The 23,163-nt window shown below is 37.2% G+C and overlaps 1 protein-coding gene across 3 annotated transcripts in view; it reads right to left on the reverse strand.

Annotated features, from left to right (window-relative positions):
- fgf13a (fibroblast growth factor 13a) overlaps window positions 1-23,163 on the reverse strand; it is a 146,709-nt gene that overhangs the window by 46,302 nt on the left and 77,244 nt on the right. For all 3 annotated transcript variants that reach the window (XM_016567796.1, XM_016567797.1, XM_016567795.1), the window contains exon 3: window positions 22,448-22,615. In XM_016567796.1, coding sequence (XP_016423282.1) covers window positions 22,448-22,615 — 168 coding nt within the window. The remainder of the gene's footprint in view (window positions 1-22,447; window positions 22,616-23,163) is intronic.

A 23,163-nucleotide genomic window follows, 5' to 3' on the forward strand; every position in this document is an offset into this window, starting at 1 on the left:
ATGATTGTGGTAATTGAACATTGGCTAATGAATGATGACGTCAATATAATTAGTGATTTAAAAAGTGGGTGGAGGGATTGAATTGCTTTACACACTGAGGAAGGCTTTGAGCCGAAACGTTTGTGTCTTTTCCCATCAGTAATGAATGTAAAATAAAAGAAAAAAGAAGATTGTTCTCGTGAGTGCGGATCATAATTTCCAACATTAATAATAAGAAATATTTCTTGAGCAGCAAATCAGCATATTAGAATGATTTCTGAAGACTGGAGTTATGATGCTGAAAATTCAGCTTTGCCATCATAGGAATACATTATATTTTAGAATATATTAAAATATGGAGGTTTGGGGAGCATAAGAGACTTTCAAATTCATTAAAAAATCTTTCAGACCCCGAGCTTTTGAACTGTAGTGTAAATAAATAACCAAACAATCAATCAAATTTCACAATTAGCCATCTACCCTCCGTCATGTTCCTAAAACTCATGGATGGGATATCAAATTTTCATATTGAGTGATATAACAAGAAATTGTAAATAAACATAAGGTGGCCACTTGGTTGACACCACTTCTAAACAACAGTAAGTAAACTTCTAAACAACACAGCAACTGAGACTACAGAGCAAATAATCAAGATACCATCACAGTTTTCTAAGACCAGATTTCAGCCATCAAGTGGCTAGCTAGTACCTCAGAAAGAGGCCATGCAGGCGCTGCACGATGAGGCTAGCCCAGATTACTGCTGTTTCTGGGTTGCTAAAAGATTGTACCCTACTTTACCATCATGGGACTGAGTGAGTGGAGATCAGAAAAAGAAAGACACCGCATATACAACAGGTGGCCCAGTTACAGAAAGTTTTAAGAAATTATAATGCCGACATGTACCTGTAGAGTTACACATTCGCATAGCTTATGTTATTCCAGCAGCCAAGCAAAAATAAAAACGTACAATTTTACTAGCCTCGACACTTTGAAACTTTCATTGCTTCAGATAGCAATAGTGACATCTGCAAACAAACAATGTCTTTTCTCAGGACTCACTTCTCTTTTCTGAGCAATTCGGAGTCACTTTTCTGAAACATTAAACATTTTTGTGTGTGAAATGTCTTGAATAAAAATAATTCCTGTGCTATTTGTCATAATAAATGCTACTTGGTTTCATGACCCAAATAAGTCTGTATTTACTGCTATAATGAGCTCAATAAAATTTATAGAACACTTCTGTTCTCTGTAAATCTCATTCACAGCTAATTAAAACACTGATATGCTGCCAAACCCGTTCACCGGGCAAGACTGCGCCCAATTAAATGGAGAATGAAGCATTCATCTATTTGACACAAAGTACTATTTTGAAGCTTTCAGATTGTTAGCAATTTCAGTAAACTTCCCAGCATGGCATCACGAAAAGGCAGATCTACAGTAAAAAATGTTTCATTTTAGAAGTTGGCTTATAATGTGCTGCAAGAGAGGGGCTAAGAAAGCACTCATCTCTTTTATATGACATTCTTTCATTTCCTCAATGGGTCTGAGCCCACAACACGCTCCAGCTTAATCACCAAGGTGAGAATGAAAATCACTTAATGTCTGCAAACTCACACACGTTTTCCACCAGGATTCCCTCTGCAATAATCATGAGCTTCTGAATTACACACTACCTAAGCATATTAATAACTCATTTATCTATTTTCATCCTGGCAGCAGGGCCCGGGCAGAGGCTGCGCGAGGGGCCACTGACCTATATCGAATCCCAGTCAGACAGATATAAATGGAAATGGTTGGAAATGAGGGGCAGATGACCCTGCTAATGCTAATTCAACTGAGTGAAAATGAGGTACACGATAAAGGATAGAAAGGAACAAAGGAAACTCATCTGGCCTGATGGGCGAGCAAACAGCGCTGTCTCCCACCTCAGCTCGGAGGTGACAGCTGTATCACAGCCGACTGTCAGACCTATTCGCATCAGTCTGACCCTTTCCAGAACGTGTGATGCTAAGCTTAGCAACTACTCAAAAATAGCCCTAATCATCTCCACTTTGTTTCTGGTACACAGAAATAGATATGGAGGTTGCGCAAGCAGTCTGATTACTTTTCTAAGTTTCCTGCGGAAGATCATATGCAAAATCCATTTAGCGTGGCAGGCGGTTTTCATTTCCCATGCTAATACCATGCTTCCTCCAGGAGGTATCTGATGTCATTTGCCTTGCTCGGCGACATTGCGTAAAGGCCTGGCATAGCTTTGTGGTGACAGCTGAGTGTGGATCAGTGGAGCAGGCTGAGGTAGAGTCAGCCGGAAGAAACTGACTTCATCACACTTCTGCAAAAAAGTCACGACCTGAATCAACACTGAGCCCTCACCAGTTGGACCATAGCAACACGCAGGTTGTTAGTTTCTAACAATAATAACACTTTAACGTGATCTATTATGAAATAAATAACATTTTTATGTGATTAAGTCATTTACACACACTGGCTATATTTGTGATCAAAATGTAGTGTAGTTTAGTTATGAGTGGGTAAACACAGAGCCTTCTTTTGCATAGAAAGAAGTAACACACCCACATACAGTGGAGATCAAAATTAGAGAAAAATCTATAAATACTTGATTTTTTCTGAAATATTGTTAATCTTCATCGCTCAAAATTTGAAGGAATATTAGCTCTGGGTATACCACTATTATACTAACATGTTTGACAAAATAACCAAGGCATTTCAATAAAAACCTTTATTTTGTGGAAAACACAGTGATCAAAATTAGAGAACAGTAACCACTGTAGCACAAAAGAAGATTACAACTAAACTTTTGGAGGGTTGTCCAGCTGTCTGAAATTAGTTGAAATTGTAGAGGCCCCTGCTTTGAATGACTGCAGCACATCTGCGGCTGCAGGACATCACTAGTTTCTCACACTGTGCAGGTGTGATCTTGGTCCACTCTTCTTCCAGTCTCTTCCATAGTTCGGTGACTGTAGTGGGTTTCTTAGCCATAACTTTTTTTGCCAAGGATTTTCAGTTCGGTTTAGATCAGGACTCTGGGCTGCCATTTCATTATTTCAATGTTCTTATCTTCAAGGAACTGCTTTATCTGTTTTGCAGTGTGACGGGAACATTTTCTTGCATGAAAATTGCAGGCTGATTGGGAGATGCTTGCAGGGAAGGAACTGCATGTTGCTGAAAGAGGTTCTGATAAACATTTGTATTCACTCTACCATGTATCTGTATAAGAGACCCAACTCCTGCTGCACAGAACATTCCCCAAACCATGACACTTCCTTCTCCACCTTTCACTGACTTCTTTACATACTCGGAGACAGATCCTTACCCTGTTCAGCGCTAAACTGGCAAGCAATTCCAGCTAGAGTGTTGAACTGATTCCCCATTGTGAGTCTCTGCATTATCCTGTCTTCTCGTGCATTTGTCTTACGTGGATGTGGGTGAATGTACATTGTAAAGATGCAATATTCTAGAAATCACAGATTTGGAATGACCAGCTTCTCTTGCAATGGCTGAAAGGGTCATCCCTTTGGCCTTCATCTGGACCGCCTCCTGTTGCAGGGTTTCAGTCACCTTAGAACAGCCCTACCATCTTGCAATCTCAGTGAAAATTAGAGGACTGCTGCCAGTTAAATAGGGTTTGTCATATAATTAAGGAAATTAGCACCAAGTGCCAGATTAACACCAATAACGTGGAGGTATCTGTAAGTGTTCTCAAATTTTGATCAGAGTTCTTTTTCAAATATCTAATTTAAGTTTTTTTATAATGTGCTTCAGAATATTTATGAAATATGCTTAGAAAACTGCCCTTCTACTCCTGTTAGGATAACTTCAAATAGGACTAAGCAGTGACCTTGAAATTGAGGAAACTGTAGGTTGTTAATTTTCATCTCAACTGTATATATACATATATATACATTTAACACTTTCTTCACCTGTTCATTTATTTTTTAAGATTTACTTTTTGGCATTTTTGCCTTTATTATGATAGTACAGACAGGAAGCAAAGTGGGAGAGAGAGAGACGGGGATGGGATCGGGAAAGGTCCGTGAGCCTGGACTCAAACATGGGATGCCCGAAGAACAACAGCACTCAGTTTATGGGAAGGGACAGTCCACCCAAAAAATATTTATGCACTCTCATGTTGCTCCAAAACAGTATGATTTTTTTCCTCTGCAGAGTGAAAAGGAAAACAAAAAGTTTTGGTTCTCATAGACTTCAATTGCATTTTTGTCCATATGTTTTGTCACCAATATTTTTCAAAATATCTTCTTTTATGTTCCACAGAACAAAGAAAGTCCTACAGGTTTGAAATGACATGAGTGGGAGTAAAGCATGACAGAATTTTAATTTTTGTGTGGACTATCCCTTTAAGTTAACTGCAAAGTCTTGGCCAAAGGTAAAAACGCCTCAAGGGAAGACATCTCTGTTAAAAATGCCCGTTTGGAGTTTCACGACTTTAAATCCAGAGTATAGCATTCCTTTTATGAATCTCAGCTGCAGCCAGCTTTGATTTGAGCAGTACAGTCAGAGTAGATCTGACCTTCTGCATTATTGATGGCCCTCTCTTTTTTCTACCATGCCGTTTTTTCCCCCCAGAAACAAGTATCCAGGAGAGATCCCAGGCAAGGCAACACTTCTACACAGCCTTCCGGGATGCATGCTTGGCATGCTGATGCTCTCAAAACTTTCTTTATTTGATTTGTCTTTGCTCTCTCTCACAGACCTCAGCTTCGAACACGCAACCTGTTCAGAAACCTTGGGGAGCAGCCACCGCTGTACTGCAGTGCATGAATAAATTGTTGCCTCTTTTTCTTCTAGTAACTCATTTTACCATTAAAATGGTCAGGAAGGTAGAGGAGAGATTCAGATAGATATGCAGTTTGTTGCTTTATTTTGTCTATTCCCAAACAGTCCATGAATCGGTGTTTTAAAGGGGTAGTTCACTCAAAAATGAAACTTTTGCGAATGCATTATACAAAGTTTTCGGGTGCGTGCTATTCATTTGAGGCCTTCTCTTTTCATCTTTTTACATTCTTTCCTTTTTTCCACCCTGCATAGTTTGTGATCTAAGCAGACACTCATGCAGTGTGAGCTGTCTGAATAGGAGGTCGAAGAGTAAACAGCAATTGAAATTCCTTTGATTCTGCCACCCTGCGCTCCCGTCTGCTGCCTCACGAAAACGCAGCAGTCCTTTAGCTGCAGGCGCTCTCATTTCTGAAAGCCAGTGGAATAATAATAATTCTGACATTAATGAATGGGGCAAAACTCTTTTTACAGAGTCGGTTGAGACCTCAATATCTCAGACAATGAGTTTTTCTTCAATTTTGATGTCTGTGTCTCTTTCTTTCTGTCCCACCCCCTTTTTGTAAGGCATGTTTATGACATGCGGGTGTCCAAGACTACAAGAGGTTGAGTGTTAAATAATAGATAATGTTAAGTCATCTGGTCATTATTACAAAATAACCCAGATAGAGAGGTCAGGCGTTTATTACACAGCTACCAAATAAATAAAAGTCAAAACACATGGACATTTGAACAGAAAAAAAAAAATACTAATATTAGGCTCAAAGTAGCATAGCTACGCTCAAATCGGTTGCCTGGAGAATGGTCAATCATATAGCTTATTATAATCAGTTATTTGTCTGCAAGATGCTACGACTGACCAATCAGAATCAAGCATTCCGAAAAGCCGTGTAATAAGGCTCTATATGATTCTGAGATTACGCTGAGCTCCCTGCCATGACCGAGGGACAAGTTTAAGCGATTATAGCCTGTTCCCAAGCATTACATTACCATGATTTACTTCCATAACCAGGGTGGATTGGGCATCCTTTTAGATTGGAAGCAGCCATCTGATCCCATTTAAAAACATCTGCCACAACAAGCACACACTGCAGAAGGAGTCGGACTCACGCTGCTATAAAATCAGTAAGGCTTAAGTGCAGATCATCACACAAAGCTTACAAAGTTATCCAGCGGTCCCCGCTAATCAGCTGATAAAGCGTGTGGATAACATTAATCAGGCCTTTATCAGTGTTAGCACTGAGATTAGTGCTAGCTGGCATCATCAGCGCTGCTTTTTGTATGCTGGTTCCTACGACGACGATGACGCTTGATTGCTGCATATTACATCATCCAAAGCATGCGTCTGAACGGTGTGACAGCCAATCAGACAGTTTCACGTCTGACGGAGGGGGTAGGAGGGAAGAGAGCACACTCGCATGGCCCACATTCTAACACCTCTGTCAGACACAGACTACGTAATGTAGTCTGTTAAGATACTGTCAAGTTGGGTGCAAAATTAAAGGGATAAATCAGCCAAACATTATATATTTTGATATCATTTATTCACTCTCATGTTGTCCCAAAACTATGACTTTTTTTTCTTCTGTGGCATATACAGTAAAAGGAGAAATTCTGAAGCTGGTTACTCTTCTCCATGCAATTACAATGAATTGGAACTTAGGCTTTAAACTTCAAAAAAATATGCAAAGGCACCATAAAGAAAGAGGTGGTCCTAAAATGCGTTTTTTCCTTAATGATTTAAATGCAACTAATGGGAGTGCAATAATTCCGACTAAAATATACATGTTGCTAAAATATTTATTGTTGGACAATAAATGTGCCATATGTAGACGTTTAAACCTACAAGTAAGTGTATTTTTATGATAACATTGACTATAAAGTGATTGTAATGGGCAGGGTAATACAATTAGTCTGTGCTTTTTGTATTTATTTCCAATTTAAGTTTAGTGAATTTAACTTCTGCTTTAAAAAGCATTATTTTTGTTTTCAGATTGTAATGTTACAATGCTATCATGTAATGTGATTTTAACCCTTTTTTGAACATAATGTATAGTATAGCCTACATAATTACAATCACTTTTTGGACATCATTGGGCAGGATGTGAATTAAAAAAAAAAAAAAAACGTTTTTTTTTATCCAAATAGAAAGCGTAAAAAATACAGATATCTATACTGTATATCACAATTCAGCCAAAAAATACTGATATATGATTTTTTTTGGCCATATCCCCAGCCCTACTTATTACATATTTCTTTGCATCTAAATGTATCCAGGGTCAGTTATACGGGAGTGCTAGAGGGAACGAAACGAAAGCAAGAGCACCAGTCGAAGCTGTAGAAATAGGATACTGGCAAAACATATTTTCCAAACGCTCCAGTGTGTATTTGTGTTTGAACTCTGGAGGGCTTCAAAGGTTTCTATTTTCAACGTGTTTTTGTAGCACTGACATTTCTGTTGATTTCTTGAATGCAATGGCCAAGAAGAAGCGTTTCCGTTAGAATCCACTCACTACTCCAAACACCATCGTTTTGTTCAGTGCTGCACGCTCAGGAGTCTCTCATTTTAACGTGTAAATAAGAGATTCACTGTGCAATATAGAGCTTCATTGATTATAACAGAATTTTGTGAGATCGCTATAAACTGAAATGAGTGACGCTTTTTAGGGATTATAATCTTTGCACACTTTCTTGGCTATAATCCATGGTTACACTTTACTTGAAGGGGTGTGCATAAGACTGACATGATTACCTCATCCATTCGGAATTTGAATACTTTTTTTTTTTCATGATGCTCGAGGACCAGTGACCGCTCACATGCTGCAAAGTTTCGGGAGTGACATCCGCACATAAATGCTGCATTTATATGCGGATGTCACTATCATTGCAATGTTTGTGATACAGAGCAAAAATATGTCAAAAGAGATGACTTTAAGGCTAGAGCACCCTCACTAATTTCAGAAGCACCCTCAGTAATTTGATTCTGGAACCGGGCCTGGCTGTATCTGGAGACGTAGGAGAAATTATAATTGTATATATTTCTATATTAAACTATATATTTACCCCATATAAAGCCTCATGTGTAGTGCTCTAACACGATGTACTGTACGTGCTTTGAGTGATCATGCATGGCCCTTTCTGATACCGTGACCCAGATAGCAGACAAAATTATGACAAAATTATACCCAAATATATAATTTTATGACGATAAAGTTCCCAGAATTCTGCAATGTCTATTTTAAAATCATATTTTAAAGTAATGTATTAGGTCTCTGTATTGTTCCAGAGACAGCTCTAGTGGGAGAAGCATTACATCTAATTTGGCCAAAGAAAACTTGCAAAATAGAAATTTTTCTATATTAATTCGTGCATTTTGAAAATGTTTATTAAAGGTGCAAAAAGTCCTAAACAAAATCTGAAAAGTCAATATTTTACTTTTTCGGGCAGCATTTTGTGTGTACAGTTCTAATTTCAATTTTGGTTTTCAACATAACATTTAAAAATACAACAACCATTCTTTTTTTTTTTTTGTCGTCATGGTTAAAAAATGAAAAACGAATGGACGCAAAAGTACACAGACCAGCTACTAGCAATTTAGTTTGTTTTCATTTTGTTTTGGTGGTTTATTCCACAAGTATTTAAAAAAAAAACTTGGACATGATAGACTAGTAAATTTAAATTCAATAAATAAAGTTGTTGCTACCGTCATGACAAATGTTTGATAGTTTTATTTCTTTTGTATGATAATTCTGTATGAGAACAGACAAAACCTTTCTAAGAACAGCACTATCTATCTACTGTAGCACTGTTTTTAAATGCATGCTTTACATTTCCGTTTCACATCTCATAGCTCTAGAATTACTAGCACATGTACTAGATATACTGTAAACAAATATTATGTTATGGCAGACATTAATGACAAAATCATGAAATAAGAGTACAATCGGATATAAGACTGTAGACTTGGGTCAGATGACCAGATATTGGAGAAGTATCAAACATCATATGAAAGTGGCTTAAATTGGATGTGGAAAAATGTGATTCACTCAGTGTTTTACATGTGGTTTGCATGCATGCAACAAGATCTGATCAGATATCACTGCGGCAGACATCGGTAACTGGCTAACAGTATGAATAGAGCATGTGAGTGCGTGTGTGTGTTTGTGTGTGTGTTTGTGTGTGTGGGTGGGTGTCTGTACATATGAGTATTGCCGACTCAGCCTCAGGTCTGTGTTGCAGCATTATCATCACTCACGGTCTTTTATTGGGCACGTGGCTACTCTCTCCCATGCTCCAGTGTGGCCTTTATATCCTAGCAGTGATCATTTATTCTTCCCTTGCCCTCCTCAATCTTTCACCCACAAATCTGATTTGATTCTGTGATAACAACTTCCTTCCTGCGCTCCCGTGTCCTGCATTCTGATTCAAGTGACTGGAAGCGCAACCAACACATTGTTTATACATCAAGATGGAAACACTTGGAAACTAAGATGGAAACTAAACGATACCAAACTGTTTCATCTTCTTCGTGTGTTTTACTCTTGTTTAACAACCATGATATATGGACTTATATAGCACTATTAAAAATGAACAAATGAGTAAATTAAAGACAGGTTTGCAGGTTCCGCTTGCACATCTCGTTGAAAATGAATCAAGCAGGTAACTTGCGCAGGTAAATTTCCAAGCAGCTGTCTGTGCTTTACTTTGGGCTGCTATCTGTCGGCACCATAGAAATATAAGCGGTCTGTCCAAGTCTCTTTAACTCAAAAATTTAAAATGAGAGAGGGATCAAAATAGTACTGTAAAAGTACTAGTCACAGAAAAAAAGGGTACAAAAGCTATCACATATTAGTACCTTAAACATACATATTATCTAACGTATACATATTAGTACCTAAATGGTATATGTTAGTACCTTTTGAAAGGGTACTGCCCCAGTGACATATTTTGTATGATTTGAATTTTCTTTATCAATTATTGGTGGTACTGAGACAACTATACCAGCAGAAGTCATGATATTGATAGGATTTTGTAGTTTACTTTAATCAGTAATCATTTTGTTTTGTTTTGTTATTACATTTAAAAAAATTAATTACATTTAATAATTTAATTTTATTTAATTGTAGAAAACTATGTAAATATTTATTTAACATTTAGTATAGTTATGTATGTCTAACAGCTGTGAATCACCCTGTCCTCATTTTAGTGCTGTTACATTTAGTATTAGTGACAAAAGTCCCTTTCCGAAAGTCCAAATGCCCCCTTAAGGAATTCATCCTTAAGTAATTCATTACATGGCTTAACAAGATGACTGTCCAAACCCAATGAAATATTCCCAGAACATTAAATATTTAAAGCAACTCATGACATAGACTGCACTTCAAACTAAACAAGTCATGAAGCCCATGAAGAAAACATGTGCTTCAGGATAGTCAGTATCCTCCTAGCACACATGTATTAGAGATGCTTTGCAATGGTCTCTTTCCATCCTGTTTTGCCTGCATCTACCCTGAATATGTGTCCCAGAACAGTGTCTTAGCCCCTGCTCCCTGTCACTTCAGGATTAGCTATAAATAGCTTCTCGCCTGGAGTGGTTGAATATACTGAATCTTATCCTCTCTGCAAAGACATTACTGCCCCATTTAGCCTTTAACCTACAGCAGTGCACAAACTACAGCACAGATAGGGAATGGCACTATATTCAGGTGCAGACCGTTTAGAGCACTCCAATTGTCAAAAACAGACTAAATATATCCTTGAGTTAACCATAGGCTATACATTCTGCCTGACAGTATCTCTGAACCACAAAACTGATCAAATCTATGAGAAAAGTTTCTTTGTATAAAAATGAGGACAGTGAAGTGTCTCAACTGAGAAATGAGATCATACGTTGTACTTTGTGTAACAAAAACAGGAAGAGACTTATGTTGCATGTCTAGGAGATGGCAAAAGATGAAATACATCAAACATCCCAATTAAAAAACAGTTTTAACTTCAGTGTCTAACATACATACATAAGCCCGTTTTGATTAGGCATCTTACTTCAGTCCACAAGTTGTAGTGATATTAGACTTCCCACAGTCCCTTCACTGACTGCCAGATGAATGCTGGGGGGAAAAAAACAAGGCAAACACTTTCTTGATCTGGCAAGATCTGCACCGACTGGCTGACTTTATAACTTCCAACTTCCAAAACAAAAAGTAATGCTCAATACACTACCATTTTTTTATTATTTATTAAAATGACAATAAAAATAATAATGTTTTTAAAAAATTATAAATAAATGCTGTTCCTTTCAAACTTCTATTCATCAGAGAATCCTGAAATACATGCATCACAGTTTCCACAAAAATAACTGCAGCAGATCTGTTTTCAGCATTGATAATAATAAGAAATGTTTGTTGAGCACCAAATCAGCATATTAGAGTGATTTTTGAAGGATCATGTCACACTGAAGACTGGAGTAATGATGCCGAAAATTCAGCTTTGCATCACATGAATAAATTACATCTTAAAATATATTAAAATAGAAAATTGTTATTTTAAATTGTATTAATATTTCACAATATTACAGTTTTTACTGTATTTTTGATCAAATGAATGAAGCCATGAAGACCATAAAATACTTTTTTCAAAAACATTGAAAAATCTTAACATCATCAAACTTTTGCACTTTAGTGTATATCAGTATCTGTGGTCAGATTTATTTATTTTTTATTTATTACAGATTTATTTTTTTTTATTTTTATTTTTTATGTTGGTCAATATTTAATTGTTCATTTTCATTTCCACCTTTTTACATTTAGTTTACCTTTACCATTATCTAATGTGAAGCCTAAATTCACTTGTAGCGTTTAAAAAAAACAGATTTTTGTTTGTAGTGTGTTATTTTTTATTTATTTAGATAAAACAATATAAGGAAAGATTTTAACATCAGCCATGTAATGATTATCAACCACAATGTGAAAATAATTATCGTCTTATCTGTATCGTCGAATTTTTTATTATTATTTTAATCATTCTTTAGTAGTGTGGTTTGAGGTGGCTGAGTCTCCACAAGGAGCTTGGAGCTCTATCACCACTGTGCCTTTGAGCAATGCACTTAACCCAAGGTTGCTCCAGTGGGATCCTACCTCATGTGACTGATCTATAGTATGACATTGCAGAAAAAACAACAAAAAAAACACTATCCCTTGTAAGGCAGAAAATAAAGATTACACACATGGCTAAACAGGCTGTTACGATTTTGAAACTTCAATATCTTACAATTAATATTTGATCTTTTTTTCAACAGAATAATTTAAACGCAAGACACCTCTATTTATATATTGGTATGCTGGTGGGTGAGGAAGAGAGAGTGCTGGCAGACATTAATTCTGCACCTTCTGTCCAGCCCAACACTCTCAGATTCTTCACCAGGGCTGGCAGCAGAGATGCTGCTCCAAATTGGGTGTCTGTGTAAATCAGTGCCGACAAGGCCTCGGCCTGCCAGAAGCCCTCTGGGAGAAGATGCTCTGGAGTCTTATGTATTTGCACTATTCCACTGCGTCCCACAAGCCCACGGGACAGGACCATATCAAAGAATGAGGGTTTGGGGTTCAACTATCACTGCTGTTCACATTCGTACTATTGGAACAGACAGAGAACAAAACTTTTCAGGCGTTTCCCAGTAAACATTTCAACAAAAATGAGGGCATCACCGATCTGTAAAGTAGCGCAGCTCAGGCAAGAGCACAAATGACTTTTAAATGGAGCTGTAGAGTGTTCGCCTATTGATTTCCACTCTGACAGGGTGGAATATTTCCACTCATGGTGGCCACCGCTGGATAAAGCGTTGTTACAGCATCCCGCTTTAGTTTTCATGGAGCTGTTCAGCGAGGGAGCGGAGGAGAGAAGTTACCTACTGTACACCTCTCAGTTCAACTCTCCAGGAGCACGAGGGATTGAAGAGGTGTGAAACAGGTTGATGAAAGAGGAGAATAGGTGAGAGCATGTGGGGAGATGACTCATGACTACCCGTCTAAACAGGCATCTGGAATACACTCGTGTGGGCGAGAGGAAAAGACCAAGCGTGTGTGTGTTGGTGTGCGTTTTGTGTGAGTGTTTACGGAAAAGAGGGGGAGCTAGGCAGGATTGAAAATGCACACTAAGCCAATTCCCTCCTGCTCTCTTCCTCCCATTCACATTTTTCAGTTCTTTATCAAACACTCACACTAAATGTTTAGCTCAATGCACCAGAGCCTCATCGGCACTATCAGAAACAAAGATACCAAACTGTCGATGGGGCAGTACCCTTTCAAAACACACTAATATATTCATATATTACTTTTAAAGTACTAATATGTAACTTTAAAGTAGTAATATGTACCTGTAACAAAGTTCGTAGTCACGGGAAGAAGGAGGCGGGAACCGGCGAGCACTTAAACAAAACTTTAGATGTACCTTTTAGCTTTTGTACCTTAGTTTATGAGAGTGTGGGTCCACTGAGTCTACAAATAGGTCACAATTTTTGACTAGTTCTATTTGTTCAGCAATCAACTGTTTAGTAAGCTCAACTAGGTTATCTAGATTTTTTTCCCTTATGTTTTTAGTTAACTTTTTAGCAGCAGGGCCTTAATCAACAAAGGACAAGAAACGCCACTTTAAAAATAAACTGAATATAATTAATGGTTAAAAAACTATAACAATATATCAAAACAAATAATTTATTAATAATGAGAAAGTTGATTCTGATTAATTCTGTAGATTGCTCCTACATCTGTGCAGTCCAGTTTTATAAAGCACTTTGTAAATGATTTATAAAAATGCAAATGAAATGCTGAAATTACGTATCACTTTACAACTGTTACATCTAACTTTTTTATTTGTCCATTTGAAAAGTAATTTATTTTTATTATAGTATTAGTAAATTAATAACTGATTCCATCATCTTGTGACACTCCTAAATTTACAAAAAAATAAAGCACCGCTGCTAAAAAATATCAAAACTAAAAAAGATAAATCTAGATCAAAAGCTTTTTATAAGTCATGTGTTAAAAATAGTCCAAAGCATTTCAAAATCACTGCATACAGTTCTATTAAGCTGTACTCCATCCAGCTTTTTTAAACAAAAACAAGTCATATCTAAAAACTCCCTATGAAACGTGTATTGTTGATGATATGTGTGTGCAGTACGCTGTCATCGTGTCCCAGCATAGCATAAACAGCTTACAGACTTAAATGCTGTTTACACATTAGATAATGCACATGCATCTACAGACAGTGCGAGTCATTGGCAGCTACAAACCCTTGTTCAACTGAAAATTGTAAGTGAAAATCTGGCACGGCTTGTTACTGGATTTGAGTGAATCAACTAAAGTGACAGCAGGTGAGATTTGGGTTGGCAGGTTTTTTACATCTTCACTCCAGGAGAGCCACAGGAGGTCTGTGAGGCTGTGTGGAGACGCGTGTAAAAGAGAAGCAGTGTTAAAGGGGACATCGGATGAAATTTTCACTTTTTTAGCATTTTTGCATTTAATTAGGTTTCTGGCGTGTCTGCCAGCTCAGAAAACCTGAGAAGAAAACAAGTTTGCAACTCTGAAACTTTTGCAGCCGGTTTCTACGTAGATAGCTAGCCATTTGAATAAGACCACCACAAAACCAAAGGGGGGCAGAGGAAAAAAACAAAACAAAACTGTAACTGTACATAAATATAGACACTGAATCATATGTGGGGGAATAAGAAATTATTTGTACATTTGTAACTTAGTCAACTGCAAAACAAAAGAAAAAAATTAAATAAAGTCTTGGTTTAACATTTTGGTGTCTAAAGTGATGACATTTTCAAGTGCAGTTAAAGTGTCCAAATTAGAGATGCACCGATCGACCGGCCAGGGACCGGAATAAGCCGATTTTCCACATGGCCGGTCAGTCTCACATCTTGCTGATTCCGAGCTGGTCCGTTTTGACATCACAGCTGTGCTCACATCCGCATGTAAACATGTTGTCGACGTGGAAGTTCTTCACTGTGAATGAAGAAGACACAAAGTTCGCAATTTGTATTACGTGTAGGGCCAAAGTAAACTGTGGGGGAAGCACAGGGCTCGATTATCGCTTGTCTTGGACAAGTAGATTTTTTAAAAGGGCAAGTGAGAACGAATTTTACTTGCCCGACCGGACAAGAAGCCTGATTAAAATGTCAATAATAAAAATAACTTGGGAAGCACCAAAAATTTTCGCCAGAGAATGATTATGATTTTATTGCATTCAGTGTAAACGGTGACTGATAATGTATGGGCTATGTGCACAAGCGTAGCGACGAACTTCCGCTGTCGCCAGAAGTCGGGATATCAGTTTCCGGTTTACTTTCGCGTCACCCAAAATGTCAGTATTTACAAGATGTCTCCAAGATCTGCCTAAAGTAAGCATCAGCGATGTCCATCGTATCGTTGATGCCTGGACCCCTGATCCAACACGCAAGCGATTCAAACTCTACATATCGAGTTATCTGCACAACTATAGTTTAATCGGTCCCACTTTATATTAAGTGGCCCTAATACCTGTGTACTTACATAGTAACTAGATGTGTACGTAGTATGTAAACACAGTGTAAGTACACATTGGTACATAGTATCTAGAGCTGTAAAATTTCAGTAATTACACACATATAACAACCCTCCGAATGGTTTGTGTAAGTACAAATGTGTAACAGGACATATATAACTACATTTCGTAACAACAATATGTATAAGAGTAATTGGAACAATTTGATCCAGGGGGTGGAGATGGTCTAACACAATGGACATCGCTGATGCTTACTTTAGGCAGATCTCGGAGACATCTAGTAAATACTGACATTTTGGGTGACGCGAAAGTAAACCAGAAACTGTGATATCCCGACTTCTGGCGACAGTGGAAGTTCGTCGCTACGTTTGTGCACAGAGCCCATTGATGTTGTGCCAGATGAGGCTCCCGCAGCCTGAGTGAGAGAGAGACTTGTGCAGAAATCAAAACAAATGAGCACAACAGCACACACAAAGTAACTTAAGTTATAGAGCTTAGAAGCATACTAGAGTAGAAAAAAAAGATACGACCACGATGTTCCCCCCGAATATCTGCACAACTGCAATGTGCCATTGGTTTTATACAATAGTAGTTCACTAAACAAGAAGTTAATATTAAGTGACCTACATTTTAAACACAATATTGACTGTTTTTGCTCAGTTTCTCGAACGAAAATAGTTCTAATCAAAGCCAAAGCAGAACTGTCACTTGCCTCGTTTCTGAATGAATCAGCCGTTTGAACAAATCGGTTGAATGAATGATTAAATCACTCACTTATTAAAACAGTCATTTGTCACCACCTACTGGTGGTTTGGTTTTATATTTAAAAGTATCATTGCATTTTTCCCAAACATTCTTATTTGTATGTTCAAAAAATTATTTAAAACATTAATCTTATAGCATTATTTATGCATTTGCAATTATGCTCTTTAAATTTACTTTATGGCACCTCTCAGCTTCATCAAACAGTCTAAATACATCTAATGCCACTTCAGATGCAGCTTCTGTTTCCTCTGCACTGGAAAGATGGAGTTTGTTGATACTAATTTCATTTGAATGGTAACAGTTTCTTATTATTCTAACTGAATTATTTGAAACCATGTAAGAATTTGATGTAAAAGATGACACATACATTTAATAAGGTTGGAAAAAATGCCCATTTATAAACATAGTGGGAAATAACATCTGTTTTGTTATATACAACTAATTTCTACCACTTTCCAGTCACAGAGCACTTTATTTTGAGTAAATTATTTTGTCAAATATAGTTCTTAGAATGAAAATCGGTATCGGCAGGTCATACTTGCATCTCTAGTCCAAATACTTAAACAACTGTAGCTATACAGGAGGGGAGAGGATGTAACATCACTATTAACCCAGCTCAGTTGAAGATGACAGGAGCATGGCACACTGGAGACCCTCCATCACACTGGTGGCATTTCACAGCAGTTAAAAGGCTGGCTGTGTGTCCTGGAGCAAGATCATGGCAGTAGTGCCACCTGAATGACCATTCAGATCAGCTACACTAACTCACTCCCTCTGCTATCCCAAAGCACTGTAAATGAGAGCACAAAAGCCCCTGTTGCAAATATAATATACACTGTTAAAAACACCATACAAACAGAGTGCAGTGCAGATGGTCCTTAACTCTGCTCCACCCATCTGAATTCCCCCAGCCCACATCCATTATCATAACCATGACTTATTCATGCTTTCTCTATTTGCGTAAACATTTGCATAAGCAGCTCCAGCCGGATCCCGTGAGCGTGATGCAACAAAATGAGGAAACAAACAAACAAAAACGCCATTATTTGAGTCTAGCTAGACTTTGTGCCATTAGTGATAACGGTGTTGAGTCATGCAGTTTGAGAGGAGCAGCTGAAATGAGAAGTGGGGGTCAGTCGTAATGTAATTTCAGAGCTCATCAGGTTCTCTGATGCCGTTTACACAGGTGGGAGAGTGGGTGAATGTGCCAAGCACTTTATTGATACACATGGTTTGTGAAATGAGCAAGGCAGCCATTATTTCAAATTCTGCAAAAAAGGGCTATGGACGTAGCAGTGATTTATAACTGCAATATGTTATGTGTTTGATGAATACCATATAAATTGTATCACAACAATGGACATCATTTGAGAAACTATGACTGCCAGACCAGCAAATGGTCTCTAATATGGTTGGGTGCAATGAGTTGGAACACTGCATTTTACAGTGCTGTCCTTTCAATGTGACTCAAAGTGTTAAATAATGCAGAATTATCTTTCAATTTTCATTTTTTTTTAATAAAATTGGTTTGTGCAGATCAAGTAAAAAAATTAAAATAGAAAATCTAGTAAATTTAGAAAATCTGAAATCTAAAAAATGTAAAGGAGTACTTGAATTATCTAAATAATAATAATAATAACAATAATGTAATAATAATATTTTGTTTTTTTTAAATAATTTTAATTATTATTACTACCAAATTGTTAATGTATAAATACATAATTATATTACATATCTTCCCAGCATTAAATATACATTACTGTTCAAAAGTTAGGGGACATTCAAATTTTTTTTTTTTTTTTAAATATTAATTTTATTCTGCAAGGACGAATTTAATTGATCAAAAGTGAAATTTATAATGTTATAAAAAATTTCTATTTAAAATGAATGCTGTTCTTTTGAACTTTCTACAAACAATCCTAAAAAAAGAATAACACATATCACCACTGATATAATGTATCAGCATTAATGTTAAAACAATCTGTAATAATTTGTAAGATTTCACAATATTGCTGTATTTACTGTATTTTGCTCAAATAAATGCAACCTAAGGGGACGTTCACAAAAGCTAAAAACTAAATGCGTGGAAAACTCCAGCCACATCGCTTTCTCCTTTTTTCCAAAGTCCTCGAGCATCTGCTGTTGCTCACCAACCATGACCTGCGCTTTCCACAACGACGCAAAAGTTTCAGCAAAGGATAAACGGATTTCCAGCACTGAAACTCGCTGCAGTAACTATGCTACTAAATTCATTTAAAAATGGGTATCCCTGTACAGCTATGATCAGTTGTTCCTCCATCTTGGCTGAGATTTCAATTTTGTTACGGAAAGGGTGAAGCTGATTGGTTGGTTCTTGTCACATGACCCGTGGTGCGTTTGCATTGTGTTTTCATCACGACCGCACCACTTCTATTATGCGCGCGCTCTTCATTTGAAATAACGAACTTGAGCATGCAAAAGACGCAACATGTGAACGGTCCCTAAGCACAAGAGACTTAGAAATCTTTCTGACTACAAACTTTTCAGTGTTCTTTTTCAAAGTGCAAGCAACTTTCTATCATAATAATGGTAGCTGGAAATTCAAGGGAAATGTTTATAAACACACCCACACATATCACAGTGTGATGTATAGTTTCCGGAGAAGACGGACAAATTAAACTTATGGGTTATGAAAAAGTTTGGCCTGTAAATAACAAATCTTAATGCGTACTGAGGTTTGAGTATGTGCTTTCGAAGATAAATAGCAAAAGTACAACTTTTTCTCAGTTATTGATTAAATATGATAAAGAACAGGCCTTTCGGACACATTTCACTGTAATGAAAATGAGAAAGACAGAAAAGAAGAAATGAGACACAAAAAGAGGTTAGGATAGAGAAACAGAGACAGAAATCAGGCAGATATTGATTGGGCGATGAATTTGGAGCTGTCAAGAGAATGCAAAAGAGATAAAGGATGTTGAGGGTAAGTAGCATAACAGAACAGGAGACAGAGAGGAGGAGAAGTTAAGGAGAGAGAGAACGACAGAGTCTGCTGCACTTGTGGAGCAACAGGGATTTGGATTATAGACTACACTGCTGATCTCCATTGAATGTGTGTGTGCGCAATAATATTTGTGGTGTAAGAAATCAGCAACAGATTTTCAGCTTACAAGAACAGCACCTGCACCTATTGCTCCCTCCATCACTGAAACGTGTGCAAACTAACTCTGAGTCTGTGACACACAATCTGATCCCAGATTGTATAGCTATTTGCTCACCCTCATGTTGTTCCAAACCAGTCTGACTTTCTTTTTTTCATGGAACACAAAAGGAAAGGTTTAGCAGGATGTTCTCGATGCTCTTTTCCATAAAATGAATCCATACAGAGAAAAGGTGCTTTGAATCTCCAAAAAAGCATCCTAAATGTAGGTTTCACTACATGTATGATATACTGTATTCCACATCTTCTGAAGCCATATGAGAAGCTTTCTGTAACAAACAGACCACATTTTATGTTATGATATGAGATTTGAGAAGATTTTACTACTTTCTCACAAAAAGATATAATTTCACAAACAATTACAAAGAAACAGCAAGTAACACATTGCATAAAGTAACATATAAACATGAAATTTTGAAGTAAAAAAAAAAATCTCCAATAATCTTTTTATTTACAGCTTTGAAAAAAAAAAAACTTTTTTTTGTGTGTGTATGACAACTTTTGGTGCTTCTATGGAGCTTTTGTATCATTTTTGAAGGTTGTCTCTGTTCCCCTTCACTTTCATTGTATGGAAAAGAGCAGTGTGAACTTTCTGCCAAACATCTCCTTTTGTGTTCCACTGAGGAAAGAAAGCATTTGGAATGACATGGGGGTGAGTAAATGATGACAGAATTTTAATTTTAAGGCGAACGATTCCCTTCACCCTTGATGGAGCGCTGCTTATGAACACGTTTCATAAGAAACCCATGACTTTCTTTGCAAATTCAGTCACGTCCAAACAGAGCTTCAGTCAGACTGAATAATAGATCTGCAGTACTCCAGTCTGTCTCTTTATAAGCCTTCCCCTCCTTTTCACTCATGTCCTCTTGTTTGCAGCATGATCCAGACAGATAAAAATTTACCACAAACAGACAGGGAAAAGATTCCCTGCACCCAACTCACTCTCGCTCCTCAGAGACTCTCTACAACTCTATACAATACAGAAATGAGGTAGTAATGACCGTGAATATAAACCATTACTGAATAAATGATTAGGCACATGTTTGTCAGCAGTAATGGCACTGTATCTATGACAACTAAATTATCCATCAATCTAGAGCTGCATTCCAGCGATGTGTGAACAATTCATATGTCATCCAGCACAGCGGTGGAGATGAGCGCATTTGTGTGTTTAACTTAATTTATTTAGGCTTGAGGTGACTGCTGATGGCTTACCCAGTGATCTGAGAGTCTGAAAAGAAAAACACTTCACAATCACATTTACAACATGTTTGGACAATCTTAGTACTCTACAAGATTCCCTCAACATAAAGACAATACAGCATTCAGCCGCATGCAGGACCCCATAACAACCCAGCACATCGGACCTGTGTACAAACGGCATCAGCAACCCTCATGCATCTGAAAACACCTGACAGAAGGAGCCAGATTGATGGAAAAGAAAGAGGGCTAGCCCTTTGAAAGCAGAAACTTTATCATTTGTGAAACAAATGGGCAGCAGTTAAACAGATTTTCATCTCATGTAGACCTAATGTCTGAAAATGAGTGCAGGGCTAGAGAGAAGAGAAGAAAGAGAGACACAGAGGGAAGAGGGACTAAGAGACAAGTTGGATTATTAAAGGGGAGGGGCTTATGGTAAGGGGTGGAGTTTGATCTATAGAAGGAAGTAGGGCATGTTTGTGAATCATCATCATCGTTCACTCACTCACTCAATCAATCAATCACATTAAAGGGTTAGTGATCAAGGGGCTGCAATAAAAAGCAATAAAATGTATGTAGTCGCACAAGTACAAGTGACACCCGATCAAAACTCATCATGTTTTAAAAGTGCCTTTAAGACTCCTGTATTATTGCACTTGTCAGATGTTGTTTTCTTCCTACATCAAAGTGCACATATAGGCTGCATTTTAAAGTACAGCAAATAAGGTATAAAGAGTATTAATTAGACAGGCAGACATCTAGTCAAGTAATTTAAATATCCATGAAACATGCCTTCTTGCAAACTTGCAATTCATGAATTTGGCTGACTTTCAGCTATTAAAGGGTTAGTTCACCCAAAAATGAAAATTAGGCTGTGTTTTACTCACCCCCGAGGCATCCTAGGAGTATATGACTTTCTTCTTTCAGACAAATCCAGTCGGAGTTATATAAAAAATTGTCCTGGCTATTCCAAGCTCTATCATTGCAGTCAGCGGGTGTTGCAGTGCAAAAACACAGCCTAATTTTCATTTTTGGGTGAACTAACCCTTTAAGTAAGGCCTAAAGTGTGAATTTTATGTAATTTCATTAGTAATTTAGACACTTTCAAGAAAAATGTGAAGCAACTTTCATTAAAAACATTTACAAAATAATATATGATATTGTTATAATTTTATAATTATATAATGCAATACACAATACATTATATAATGCAATACATAACATCATTAGTTAAAATCCATTCAAATTTGTATTAATTTTACAGTTAAAAAAAGTTTGTTTAACACATTTTTATGTATAATTCATGACTAATGGAAGTTATTATAAAGTATTACTAATAATTTTTTGTTTGTTTTTAAGGGCTGCCGTTTAATGTTGCCTGTCAAGTTACCTGAAAAATATTAACGGAAAAGTGTCTAATGCCCTCTGTTAAGTTATATATATAATATATACTGTATATATTAATATATATTTAATAAAATCTAAAATTGGCTATGAATGTTCCTGAAAAAAGTCTAGAGCCCTGATTTGTGCCTCTAAATGTAAGTATGGAGCCTCAGCTCAGGTAGAGTGACATCATCAGTTAATCACTGGTGAATACAGATCTGAAGGACCATGAGCACAGACACACACACACACAGAAAATGAGTGTGTCCTTAGGGCATTCAACATCGCAGGCTTCAAGCAGTTTCTGCAACGAACAGAAAATGCATGAGCCAGATGCTTTTATGAAAAGGCAAAAAACTAAAGTAAGTTCAAATGAAACTTAAACTTAAGTAAAAGATACAAAAGCATCGACACACATATGGCTCACGAACAGAAAATGCACGAGCCAGATGCTTTTATGAAAAGGCAAAAAACTAAAGTAAGTTCAAATGAAACTTAAACTTAAGTAAAAGATACAAAAGCATCAGCAAAGCAAAGAAAAACATGGATGTTTTGCACACAAACCTTCAGCCTCTGAGCTTTCTTTGAGGATGACTTGCTTCAGTGGGCAGCAGAAGATTTCATGACACTTAGCACGAAAAGGGGAGCCTTTACCCCTTATATCCGCAGAATGGATGGAATCCTGCCGCAACATAATGTACTCCTGGGTACCTGGGGCAGCGTCATCCTGGACTGCGGTCGGGCCATAACAAAATGAACGCAGGGTTAGAAAGGGAGAGAGTGCTCAAAGCAACAGAACTAATTCAACACAATGAGAGAAATATGCAAAGAAAAGAGACAAAGTATAAATGACAACAACAAGGTCATAATAATAATAATAATAATAATCAACAACAGTAACAAGATTAGCAGAACACATATAATAGCTTGATATACAGAAGAAAGAGAAGGAGAGAAGGTAAGAGACAAAGAAAAGCATACTACACAGTAGGACTGGGCGATACATCATGCCATGCCATGATCATTTTAAAGGGGTCATATGATGTTGCTAAAAAGAACATTATTTTGTGTATTTGGTGTAATGAAATGTGTTTCTGCGGTTTAAGGTTAAAAAAACACATTATTTTCCACATACTGTACATTATTGTTCCTCCTCTATGCCCCGCCTTTCTGAAACGCGTCAATTTTTACAAAGCTCATTGTTCTGAAAAGCAAGGTGTGCTGTGATTGGACAGCTATCCAGTGCGTTGTGATTGGCCGAATTCCTCAAGCGTGTGACG

This window comes from Sinocyclocheilus rhinocerous, unplaced genomic scaffold (genome assembly GCF_001515625.1).
Source record: "Sinocyclocheilus rhinocerous isolate Xijiao unplaced genomic scaffold, SAMN03320098_v1.1 scaffold662, whole genome shotgun sequence".
NCBI classification, from domain to species: Eukaryota; Metazoa; Chordata; class Actinopteri; order Cypriniformes; family Cyprinidae; genus Sinocyclocheilus; species Sinocyclocheilus rhinocerous.